Source organism: Netta rufina, assembly GCF_964035555.1.
Source record: "Netta rufina genome assembly, chromosome: 1".
Lineage (NCBI taxonomy): Eukaryota > Metazoa > Chordata > Aves > Anseriformes > Anatidae > Netta > Netta rufina.
Window position 1 is genome coordinate 30544460 of NC_140123.1, and position 13253 is coordinate 30557712.

Sequence of the window (13253 nt, forward strand, 5' to 3'; positions counted from 1 at the left end):
CCCAACAGATTCCCTCCACAGCTTTCCTGCAGGCCCCCTTCAGGCAATAGAAGGCCACTATAAAGTTTCCCCGGAGCCTTCTCCACACTGATCAACCCCAACTCCTTCATCTTGTCTTCATAGGAGAGGTGTTCCTCCTTGATCATCTTCATGGCCCTCCTCTGGACTTGTTCTAGTAGGTCCTTGTCCTTCTTACATGGAAGGCCCCAGAGCTGAAGGCAGCACTCCAGGTGGGGTCTCACAAGAGCAGAGCAGAGGGGGACAATCACACCCTCACCCTGCTGGCCACACCATTTTTGGTGCAGCCCAGCGTATGGTTGGCTTTCTGGGCTGCAAGCACACACTGCTGGCTCGTGTCGAGCTTCTCGACAACCAACACCTCCTGGTGTTTGGCCAGGAGCTCCTTGTTCATCCATGCAGGCCTCCATGCAGGCCATGTGTCGTTCTTCCCCAGCTTCCTCTTTGTTGGGATGCATTGTTCCTGAGCTTGGAGGAGGTGTTCCTTGAATATTAACCAGCTTTCTTGGGTCCTTCTTCCCTCCAGGGCTTTGTCCCCATGGTGCTCTACCAAGCAGATCTCTAACTCCTCTTGGTTATTCCCCATGCTACGTGCATTACCATAGAGACATTTAAGTTGGGTCCCTGATGAAACTCAGGGATACTCCTCAGACTGCTCCTGGCAGTATCACTGGTGCCACATGGAACAATAGCAGTGGATAACAACAACCTCAAAAACCAACCAGACAGGGAATGGCAATGCTGTGCATGTTCCCTTCCATGACTTCCAGTTCCTCTGTCCAGGAGGCAGAGGGACACCAGGAGCTCTAGGCAGCAGTGAAACCAAATTCTTCCTCATAGGACTCCCCAGCATAAGGGCAGTGGGGGAAAGGAGGACAGGAATATGCTTATAGCTTTCACATGTGTATGTGTGCAGGGGAAAAGGGAATAGGAAAATGGATTCTCCAGGTTCCCCTTGGAAAGAAAGTGGAGAATTCAGCTTGGCTTGCAGAAAAGGGCACTTACTCCCATTAAGGACGTGAAGCACTGGATCTGGTTGCACCAGAGGGGACACAGTCTCAGGCACTGAACGTTTCTGGCTTTTGTGCGGCTGGTTCTGCTCTGAGAAGGGCTGCTGCACTCAGATCCCCTCTGTACAGCCCTTTGGGCCCTCCTGTATGACTCGTTCCCAAGCACTGGGAGCTTTTCTCCATGTCTAGACTAAGCTTTCCCTGTTGCACTTGGAGCTCATTATTTCTTTGCTGTTCACTGTGGACGTGGAAAGCATTTGATTACCTTCAGCTCTGCAGTTTCACTTTATCCCTTTACTGAGACAGATCCCTTTGCTTTGTCACCAGCGTACTCAGCCACCTCAGGTCATCCAATTTGGTCTCTCAGCTCCTGTTTTCTAGACCTCTGGTCACGCCTGTTGCTCTCGAAATTCTCTGCCATGCGGGTTCACGTCTTCCTTGAAGTGTGTTCCACAACAGTGAAGGCCATATTCCCTCTGAGACTACACTAGCACCAAGCAAAGCACAACCCTGGCTCGTTATGCAAGGCATTGCTCACGTGGCTTGAAAGCAGGCTCAGTATGACATCTCAGGTAGGGCAGTCTGTCTTTTGAATTGCAGGCAAGCACCTAGCTAACCAAGAAGGGTAATGCTTTTTGTATGCCTGAAGGGACAGCAGCTAACATGGACATACTCTGATAAGGATTAATTATGTTTCATATATTTGGGGTTGGTTTAGTTTTATGTTAGAACTATATGTGTCTGTAGAATTCATCTGGGAGGGTGGCTTAATCTATACAGTTAGTCAGCTGCCACTAAAAACAGATTTCATTAAGATTTCATTAAGACAACAGTCACTTCAGAGCATCTCCTGAAATACAAAGATGTAATTTTTGGATGCGGCATGCCCCGCTGATGCTCTGTGCTGGTGATAGGGCATTTTTTTCCTGGGGGCTCTGAGGATGACCTGGGTGCAATCCCTCTAAGGGAGGCCCAGAGGCATGGCTGGATAGCCAAGGCGATATGGGGGCAGCCGTGACCTCACTCTCCTCCAGTGTAACTCCACAAAACGCTGCACCCACAACTGCACCCAAATCCTCTCTGGGCACTTCCCAGCTGACATGTTGCTCCCTGCCCTGCTATAAAACAGCTCAGGGATGGGGCTGGCACAAATGAGGAGCTCAGCAATATTTTCCTCTAGAACAGGCAGCAAGTTAGCGACAAAGTTGTCTCCCTGCCTCCTGTTTCAGCTCTGTTGGTGTGCTCAGGTCACACCCACCACCACTTAAAAACCAGACAGAGGACAGAAGGCATTTTTCTGGCCCACGTAAGATGGCCAGCAGTGTGTTGTTATGGCTGGGTTGCTCTTGTGAATGCCACATCCCTTCCCTAGGGCTGGTAATTGCAGGTGAAGAGCGTGGTTTGCAAGAGGCATGGGGGCAAGCAAAGGCAGCACGAGGAGCTGGCTTGTGACTTGTTGGAGAAGGCTCTGTTCAGGGGTGCCCAGCGCCAGGCCAGGGGCAGTGGGCACCAAGGGGCAGGCAGGAGGCTCCCTCATAGCACCAGGCTATTTCACAGAACCTATTCCCTCTTTCCCCTCCCCCGGCCGCCATTTTGGGCGTCCCCGGGGCGGGCGCTTGGAGCCTCCAGCCCCGTGTCCGCCATCGGCCGGGGCCGTGCCGTGGGGCGAGCGGGGCGAGAGCTGGACCTGAGCGGGGCCAGGCACAGCACCAGCGTGTGGCTCGGCAAGGTGAGCGCTTTATTTGACAGCGGGGAGGTTGTAACAGCAGCCAGGGGTTTCCTATAAGCTCGGGGTTTTGCGTGCTGAGCCGCCTTTTCTCTCTCCGGGACAGCTCCTTTCCCAGCCGGCAGGGAAGTTGCAGACACCAGGCTGTGCCTTGTTATGTGTGGACATCCTTTTTCTTAGCTTGGTGTCCCGTTCTTGTAGAAAAGCTTGTTCCGTGTTACCTTTTCCAGACCTCTCAAAGCAAGCATTCCCAATTTAAGAGCAGCTCGAGTGGCAATTTATGGCTTTTCAAAAGTATTTGAATCATTCCAATGTAAAATATATACATGTATGAACGGATTTCCTTCCCTTGTAGAGGGGATGTTGTTGTTTATCGATGTTATGCAGAAGTCCGGTACTTGTAAGTTTTCCAGAGGTATTGGTGCATGAAGGTAAAGAGCACAGATGATCTTAAAATGTGTACGTGAGCCATCAGGAGGATGCCACAACGCCCATCTTCTTGCTTGCCTCAGCAAGGACTCAGTGCCCAACACCAGGAAAGTGTCCTTTGCATCTGTGAAATCCCAGGTGTATTAAAGGAGAGCTTAATTCATGGTAAACTAGAGCTTTTGTTGAACCCCCCTCTGGGTTTGGGGGGTTCACCACTGCCCTTGCCATGGCCTGAGCTCATGTTCGTGCTTGTGGCTGGATTTTGATTTCCCCCCCTCAGATCCTGGTCATAACATCGCTACAGCGGGGCTGCACTGGTCAGGTTGTCCTTCAGCTCAGAGACCATAATTAGATTAATTCAGTTCATGTCACATTACGTTTAGTTGCCCAAAAGCTCAGAGAGTGGAGATCATCCTAAATCCAGCCTCTGCCTGATGCATTGTGAGGCTTCTGTCACCTGGATATTTCTGCAGGTGATAATTGTTTGGGTTTTCATAAGCTTTGAGGAATATGATGGCAGATTATTAAAGAGCTCTTTCCAGTACAGCAGGCACAGTTTGTAGTCTGCTTTGAGCTGTGCTCACCATTGGAAATAAATTCTCACCTTTCTGTGTTCCTGGAGGTAGCTTAATTATCACACTGCTTGCTAAGTTGCTGTCCAAAAGTGAATCGGTGATGTTAAAAGGCATCACAAAACCTTTCTTCTCTCTTCCCTTCTCCAAGGGAAAGCAAACTGAAGTTGACAGCAGTTTGCTGATGCTGTGCCTTATAGGGCAGTGAAGCTGTAGGGCAAGACCAGAAGGAGCAAACGTGGCCTTGGTGCTGGAGAAAGAGCAGCGTGCGTTTGGCCTCAGCTCCCTAAAGTAGGGCCTTTGGTACCATTCTGAGGGATCTGTATCACCTGCAGAGGGCTGGCAGATGGCGAGTGGCACCTCGGAGAAACCCACAACCTTCTTGAGAAGTACCTCATAAGCAAGCTTTTGACAATTAATTTATATTTCAGCTGCTATTCTGTTTATTTCTAAGATACTGAAAATGTTTGGGTTTAACCCCCAGATGCTACAGGACATACGAGGAAGGCATGAGACGAGGGCTGCTCTGAAAGTTCAATTTTGATTTGTATCTGTGATGTGTGTCATTCACAAGCCTCCTACAGTGAGAGTTGTCATAATCTATCATGAAGAATGATTGTCTGACACTTCTAAGATACACATCATCTTGTATCTCCAAATAATGATTAAGCAATTTATCATCATGACAGATCTCTTGAGGTAGGGATGTCAAAACTGGTCTGCTCCTGTATTTTACAAACAACAGAAAAGCCTTTTTTTCCCTGAACAAATCAAGCATCAGCTTTGCTGCAGAGAACTTAGTTTATGATACTGTTGTTTCCTCTTCTTGATAATGTATTATTTTTATTTTTCTAACCTTTGACTATGATGAGTAATTTTGTATTTTGTTTTATTTCACTATTTTGTATTTCAGTACACCTTTAGAGACAGCGTATTCCCTGCTGACTCTTGACTTCGTATCGATTTCCCCTTCAAACATGGGGCTGTATTTTTTAGTGTTTAATTGCATCTCATTTGCAGCAGGTGATAATGGAGTGAATTGAACTTGAGACTAACAAGAAGGGAAATGAGACGTGATTCCTCAATTAAAACCCAGCATGGAGTGTCTTTCATCCTTAACTACTTTACAGCACAATTTATTATGAAAGCTTTATATCTCTGTAGTTTTCCATTTGTTTGTATACAGAGAGGGAACTGTTTTATTAGCTTGGCTTCTCAAGGTAGTTATTCCCCTTCTCCACCAGCTCCTTCTTTAGAAAATAGAGGAAATGCAGGCTCCTCAGTCTCTAAAAGCGCTATTGCAGTGGTAGTTAGCTAGGGAATATTTGGCTTTGTAAATCCTTTGGAGAAAACTTACAGGAGAAATTGGTGTTAGCTACTCGCCTTGGTCGTGTTCATAAATGCCTGGTTATTTCTTACCATTCGCAGCCTTTCAGAGCCTTTTGGTGCAGCTGGTGATACAGGCATTTGAATTTTCTGTGACTCTTCCTGCGCCTTGGGGCCCATATGTGGCTGTGTCTCTTGCTAACTGCAGGCTTGCCCTCTCTGCTCTTTTCACAGCTGCTGACTGCTGCAGGCAGATGGAGCTGACTGGCTTGGCTGGCTCGGAGCAGTGTCATCACAGCACACCAGGGTAGCACAAGGTGCCCACAGGAGTGATTTCACACCTGCTATCCTCTGACTTCCTTAGCCCAAAGCCCTCAACAGCAGCGAGTTGCTGTCCGTGAGCAGCCATAAGCATTAAGCTTGAACTAAAACTTCTTTGCTGCCACCTCGTGTTCCCAAGTAAAGCTCTGTGTATCCGGAGCATCCAGCCTTGTTAGCATCCTGCTCCTGTTGCTCTACCGCCCGCACTCAGGCTGCATCATTTCACTTTTGTAGATATCAGCTCCTTAGCTTTGCTTCCAAGGCACTATACTGTTCCTTCAGATTCTTAACAGTGCGACTGAAGGAAATGTTTTATTTTTGGAAGGTAACAAGTGGCAGTGAGGAAGAAGACACCATTATAGGCCCAATGCCTGCCAAAGGACCAGTGGAGTCTGATGTGACTAAAGAATTTGAACGCAGAGCTCAGAGAATGAAGGAAAAACTTACTTCAGCAGACAGTGTAAGTTGGTTTTTTTCACTTACAATATTTTGTTGCTGGAGTGTGTTTGTGTTTTTCTTTGCCTGCCTGAGTCTGCTTGAGCCCTGTCACTGTTGTGTTCGTGATACTAAGTGTTAAGACAAAAAGAAGTTCCTGATTCCTGCTGGAAGCTGAAAGATGCAGACAGTAGGTTTTGCTTATCTGCTTGTGTTTTTTACACTCATTTTCTTGCCAAGCTAGTTCCCAGGCAATCATGGATGACAGAACTTCCACCTGGATTGAAAAGCGTTGGGTTTGGCCCAAGAACAGTCAGGAGAGGAGCCGATGACAAATCGGGCATTGGATCTATTTGGACAGATACTCCAGCTGACAGAGAGAGAAAAGCCAAGGTGAGCATTTATTCATTTGTACATTTATTTGTATATATGTGAAATATATGGTCGCTTTATATGTCCAAATATATTCATGTGTATTTATATTCATATAAATATACATTTATGTATATGCACATAACTGCCCTCAAGTATATATGCAAACAGTTATTACATATGTTGCTGGTACTCTGTGAAAACAAAGCTGAGCTGTTCAAAGAAAAAAGTTCTTTTCATTTTTTCTCCAATGAGTTACCGAACTTTGTAATGGAGACAGAAATGTGAAGGAGAGGAAATAACCCCTTTAAGTAATGTTGATATTTATTTGCTCCCTCACTCTTCTGCAGTAGTCAGTTATCATCAAATTTCCAACGCATGTGTCCAATTTCTTCTTCCATCAAGCTGAGCAAAAGCTATCTTGTGGCCTCTGCCCTTCAGATTTAAGTAAAATAAATACAGAACGTCTGAAATAAGAAGAAATCTGATAACCAGAGCATGTAATTTGTTTCTGCTCATCAGGAAAGAGAAGAGGCAAAAAAGTCAAGCATTTAACAGTGTGATTGAGAGAACTGTTTTATTTTTGGAAGGTAACAGATAGTGAGGAAGAAGACCACCATTATCTATGGATAACGAAGGAACTGTGTTATCTGGAAGAGACAAGAGACCTGCTGAGCGGGTGACTCCCTACAATGTAAGTGCAATAGCAGCATGCTTCCTCTTGGTGCGATTCCTTCCAGTCTTCACTGTGTTCTTGTTCTTGTTGCTAGCACTGAGGCTTTCCATGGTGATGCCACTATGGTCTTCCCTTTTCGACCCCAAACCTATTGTTTAAGTCATCAGGACATTTGCCATTGACTTCAAGATTTCATTTTTAAGCTGCTGCTGGAAACACTATGATAGTCTGTGGTTTGGTGTGTAGCGTCTCAGTTTATGTCTGTGTATTATTTAAATTACCCTTGCATCAGGACTTGTTTGCTGGGAGTAGATAACTTCGACTCAAATATTATCCCAAGTATCCCAAGGAGAAAAAAAAAATAGTAAAGGTTGAACTGTTAGGATGACATACCCAGTAACCCAAAAGGAGCTTCGTGGGCTACGCAGATCAATGCTGTCATCAACCACCTTACTATAACAGCATTATTACATGAAGGTTTCTCAATCTCTGCAGAAGCATGTAATTTTTACAGACATGTTGATTAGTAAAAACTTAATTCCACGTCAAATTCCCTCTTACTTTCCTGGCTACCAACCTGGTATATGGAGCATTGCCTGCCTTACAGCTGCTCTAACCTGTTCTTCCCTGGTTCTTATGGCCTGAAGCCTTAAGGAAGGAAGTCAGGTTTCTTGAGAGTGTAATTAGTTTGAGAATTGCAGCCTTGGCTTATATTAAAAGCTTGGAGTTTATCTGGCAGTTTTAATAATTTATTTGTAGTTCATTAAATCACATCTCTCTTGACTTCGAGGCTTACAGATCCAGAGCTATTGGCATACTGTTTACATTTCTTCTGTATTTTCTGCCTCTGCTGTTATGAAGAAAGAAGAATAATTTATGTAAAGCTATGAGCTTCGTTCTGTACAAAACAAACTTTCCAGTTTGCGTTTATTTTTTTTAATAGAGCTTTTTTCACTCTCTTCTTTCCTTTTTCTTCATTGAGTGTAGTCAAGGACACTTTCCTAAGACAGAAGCTTTAACTCTTGTAATAGTTTCTCAGCGTTGCATAGCTAGTGCTGATACATTCTGTAGCACAATCCTGTCAGTGTTGATTCAGTTACACCGTGTGTTAGTATTGTCCATTTTCTCTTTTCCATGAGGAACCTTTCTTCTGTCATATATGAATTCTTACTGTGTGTGAGGAACTAAGGGTTTGCACAGAGGACAAAGGGAAAATGAACCTTCAGAATAAATATGTTGTGTTCATGAGAAAATAGAGCTGCTCATTTCATACTCTCTCTGAGAGAATGGGTTTAGTAGTAGTGATTGGAAAGTCTGAGGACTTGGTTACATGTGGGTACATAAACACACTTTGAACAAAGCAGGGGCCACGTAGTCTTGTGAGAGCACCGAAAGGTTCAGGCTGGCAATGAGGAGACTTTTTTCTCAGAAAGAGCAGTCAGGCACTGGGACGGGTTGCCCAGGGAGGTGGTGGAGTCACCGTCCCTGGGGGTGCTCAAGGAGAGGCTGGACGTGGTGCTTGGGGACATGGGTTAGTGGTGACACTGGTGGTAGGGGATGGTTGGACCAGGTGATCTTGGAGGTTTCTTCCAACCTTAATAGTTCTATACTCTTTATCAGACACAACTGAAGTCCCTGACTTTGCAAAATACATGTTAGCTTAAGCCTGTGACTGTGCCCTGCTACAGGGCTTGTAGCAGGTGACTCAGACACCGAGAATTTAAGAGTGTGAGGGTGAGAATAGAAGAATATCTAGCTTGTTCCTGCTCCTATCAGTGACCAAAACCAGATGGTTAGGGAAAGCATAGAAGAAACTGGGCATGAATTTCAAATCTTTGTCTTGAAATGTTGCCTCTGATTTTGCTAATTATGGCAGAACATCTTATGTCTCTTCTGTGTTGTTTTATAACTTCCCTTCTCTGGATGTGGAGATTCAAGCACGTTGTGGGTATTCTGAACATCAGTCACAGCGAGTTATGGGTGTTGTACCAAGCATAGCCAAGACTGATTACCCGTGCTTTCTGCACTCTGCATGTTAAATTGACCATTCTGATTTCCAGTTCCTCAGCTTTCTTCTTTCTTGGGAATTCCTAGACTTGCTAATTCCTGGCCAGTCTATCCACTTGGAAAGGTTGCATTGTTAATATCTTGTTATACATTATTCCCTCCTCTTTCTTCCCATTTTTACAGGAGTCCAAGAGATCAGAATCTCTCCTGGACATGCATCAGAAAAAGCTGAAGAGCAAAGCATCAGAAGAAAAGACCAAACCTCAGGAGAGAAGGCCGTTCGACCGAGAGCAGGATCTCAAAGTCAATCGATTTGATGAAGCACAAAAAAAGAAGCCCTTATATTTGTATCTCTTGATTTTTCTTATTCAATATGAGTATTGTGAAAGCAACATTTTTTTAATAAGATAAAAGCATGAAGCTTTTTGGAAGACAATTAAAATTTGAATGCTTAATTTTAAAAGTATTTTTCTGTAAATATTTATATACAGAATAAATATCCTGATGTTTAATACTCTACTGTGGAGAATCATGTGTATTAAAGCTAAACTGATAGAGGAAAGTGCTGTGTGTTGTTTTTTGGTTTGGTTTGGTTTGTGTTTTTTTTTAAAGACGGGGACACCTTTTACATCCCCCCAGCTCTTGTGTTGTGGAGATTGTGTGTTTGTGTGAATGGTGGTTGTGGGGAGCTGTACACACCAAATTATTTCTGTATTGTAGCAGGAAGAGCTAGCGGTAGCAGAAGCAGCGACAAAGCTTCAAGATTTGCAAATTTCAATATAAAATGCTGGTATAGATGAAGGGAAAAATAATTTGAATTTCAATTTGCAGGGCTTATCATCTCTTTCAGGCAGATACAATGTGAAAATTAAACCACACTAAAGCCCATTTTGGATGTGAAATACCCGGTGGGTTAGTGCAATTTGAAGATGTGCAGCCAGCACAGCTCAGCTGGGATTGCGTGGGCAGCCGCAGCACGGGCAGGGTGAGCACCACATGGCTAGCTTGGGTGTCCTGGTTTGCAAAGAACAATCCCCAAGCCCACTTGTGGAAAGCTGACTGCCTTGAGAAATTGGTTCATGATCAGGTGTTGCTGTATGCTTAGCTCATATCACAAGCTGCAGTCTTCACTTGGTCAGACAAATCATTAGCAGGAACATTTGCACAAATGAGGGCAGCTTGTATTAAGATCTTGTTGCTGTTAGGCTCTTCCTTTTCATTCTTGTTCCCTTGTCCAAATGCAGGAGCAGTCACCAGGTGTTGCAGATGGCCAAATCTTGCAGTCCAGCTGCATTCCTGCTCCCCCCAAGTGCCCTCTGGTTCTTTTGTGAGGATGCAGTGAGTGCAAGGCTGTGAGCTCTTGACTCTTGCTCCAGAGGAGAGCTGCCAGGGGAGCCCTGACATCAACTTCATGGTTAGTGTGGTGCTCATCACATTGCAGTCGCTGCCCCTCGCTCCGTGGGGTGCACGGCTCTGATCAGCAAAGCCTCGATGTGAGTCAGGAACGTGTTTTCCCTCATCTGCTTCATCTTTTCTGCTCTTGCTGCTGTTGCGAAGCAGCCTCTCGGAGGCTTGATGAAATCTGCGTTGCGAGTTAGGGGCAAATTGGAACTGTTGAGAGTTCAAATGAAGCTTTTCATTACCTTGTGTAAACTGAGCGAGCTGCTGAGTTGTGTTAATACACAAACTAATCTCTTCTCGCCAATGCCAAGCTGTTGCCGAGAACAGTCATTTAAATAAACAGCGACTCAGTAAATTACAAGCTCTGTAAGCTTTTGTGCGAAGAGATGAGCTGTCCTCTACAATTTGGCCAAGCAGAAATGTTAGGGGCTGATTTTTTCAAGATTCTCTTTAGGAAAAAAAAAAAAAAAAAAAAAAAAAAAAAAAAAGAATTTATTTCATGGAAGGCTCTTGCTATTAGTATGTAATGATTCTGGTAAGCAGCTCCCCACACCTGTTTAATGGGCTTCGTTGCTCCTGTGCACTGCCAGCCTGCCCAGTGGCTGCTTTGCTTAGGGCACACCAAGACACACCAGTTTGTAGCAGGATGTCAGGAAGAATTTCCCAGATGTGAAAAGCCTGTTAGACAATATCTTAAAGCATTTGCTTTAAAAAAAAAAAATCTGTTTGAGAGTAAGGTTCCCTCCTTCTGAGGTGTCAAACGGGTGCGGAAGGCAATTCGTGGTGAAGGCAGAGAAAAGGAGGCTGGCAGGTGGCGAGGAATTGCTGCAGTGGGTGTCTAAGGGGATTTTTGAAAGAATATTATACGCTAATTAAAACAAACAAAAGAAACAAAAAAAAAGCCTTCTGAGTCTGCCTTGTTACCAAGGAAGAATTAAAGACAGAAAAGACATTTTAAGAAAACTTACTGATTTTTTTTTTTCACATCTATCTTCAGGGCATATTCCGTATTGAGCTACCTTAACGCTTGATCCAGGAAAATTGTGATAGATTAGCAATACTCTTGCCTGAGAAAAAAAAATCTGCTTTCCTAATTTGAACACCTGTTTCTGGAGAGTTAGTGTGTATTAAATAAACCCAAAGCCTCATTTGGAAGAACAGTCTAAGGCATTTCTTCCTCTCTCCTTTCCCCAGCTTTGTCTGGGGGTAGCACGGTGTACCTGCACAGCTAGCAAAGTGTGTGCATTTCAGCTAACATATGGAAAGCAGCTGGAAAAAGGACATTATGTGGTGTGTCTCAGCCAGCAGCTTTGGGTTTTTCTCAGCTGCTTGTTAACAAAGACAGCGTCTCGTTAGCTGAAGTCAGCAAGGAAGGAAAAAGACGGCCCCAGTTGACTCGTTCCTGCATGACACATGGTCCCCATGCTTCTGGCTCTGTCTGCGGAATGGGAGGTGAGAACTGAGCAAAAAAAATCAGGCAAACATGACATTTCTGTTGTCTTTAATCCCAATGTGATGACCGCTGTGTTGCCCATGCAGAGCTGGTCCTTCATAGCAGCAGCACTTGTGCATCCCTGCAGCAGCCAAGTCTTTCCTCCATCAGCCCATCCTCCTTCCGTGTCTTCATACCAGTAACAAATCCCATTGCTCTTGAAATTATACTGATTTTGAATCAGTGTGGCAAATCTAGCCTTAAAAAAAAAAAAAAATAAATAAAAAATCTCTTTTTAAGTGGGAACTTAAGGTCTCTAGGAGACAGCAGCTCAGACTGTTTATCACTTTGGCAGGAGCAGCTGCAGCTGTGACTTCTTCCAAACAAGCAATCCAAACATAAATATGCAAAAGCAATTCTCATCATCAGATTATTTTATTTTATTTTATTTTTTTTAAAGAAGTGTCTTGCCCGGAGTTCCAGCAGTTTAATGTTCCCCTTGCCTGCTCCACTTCCCAGGAGTTTAACCACTGTTGCTTGCACGTCTCCACCTGACCAGGACCTTGATGACTTCCTGGCCTTGGGGCAAGTTACATATTCTCTTTGTCCTTGACTTTTATGCTGTACGAAACCTTATGAAAGCCTCATGGGGAGATGGCCACCTTCCTTAGCCCAGGCAGCAGCCCCTTTCTCAGCAGGATGATCTCTGTGTCAGCTGTGCCCCTCTCCCGATGAAAAATTTGCAAAATTCACATTAAGAGATGCTGAAAACACAAATGTGTAGTACCATAAGGTCTTCCACGAAATATTACTGGGAGGAGAAGATGCTGGTCTTTCCTGTCCATGTTGATTAAAGATCTATCAGAAGATTGCACTGTTAAAGCCACGATGGCTGTGCACATCTTCGAGCCACCAGATTTCAATCCCATTAGATGCATCTCTGCATGGCTTTCATTCCCACCACCAGTGACATATTTTGATTAGTGTTTTCCACAGGTCACCCCCTGGAAGAGGTAAATGGCCCAAATCAGTTGGGAATACTAAAAGAGCTTGCCACAGATCCTGGAAACCTGTGATTACATGCATGGATCTCAGTTTTCCTTTTAAAAAGTGCTGTAGTGGGTAGCTGGACACATCCAAACGGCAGTAGTTGTAGCCTTGAAACCACTGCATTTATTTGTTATTGGGGCTTACACATGAAAATTGAAGGAAAGTACACAGTGCTTTCCTCCAGCAGTCCCCCAGGCTGAGCCAGGGTTATGCTTTGCTTGGTGCTGGTGTAGTGTCAGAGGGAATATGGCCTTCACTGTTGTGCACCACACTTCAAGGAAGACGTGAACCTGCATGGCAGAGAATGCAGAGAGCAATAGGTGTGACCAGAGGTCTAGAAAACAGGAGCTGAGAGACCAAATTGGATGACCTGAGGTGGCTGAGTACGCTGGTGACAAAGCAAAGGGATCTGTCTCAGTAAAGGGATAAAGTGAAACTGCAGAGCTGAAGGTAATAAAATGCTTTCCACGTCCACAGT

At 44.6% G+C, this 13253-nt stretch overlaps 1 protein-coding gene across 1 annotated transcript; it reads left to right on the plus strand.

Moving 5' to 3' along the window:
- Positions 1 to 5390: 5390 nt before the first annotated feature.
- On the plus strand, positions 5391 to 9303 carry LOC311208245 (GPALPP motifs-containing protein 1-like; the record flags this gene model as incomplete). The annotated part of the gene is given in 5 exon segments (XM_084284803.1): positions 5391 to 5862; positions 6078 to 6230; positions 6800 to 6823; positions 6826 to 6903; positions 9076 to 9303. Coding segments are annotated over 5 exon segments (636 nt in total). The 5' UTR covers positions 5391 to 5709.
- Between the last annotated feature and the right edge of the window lie 3950 nt (positions 9304 to 13253).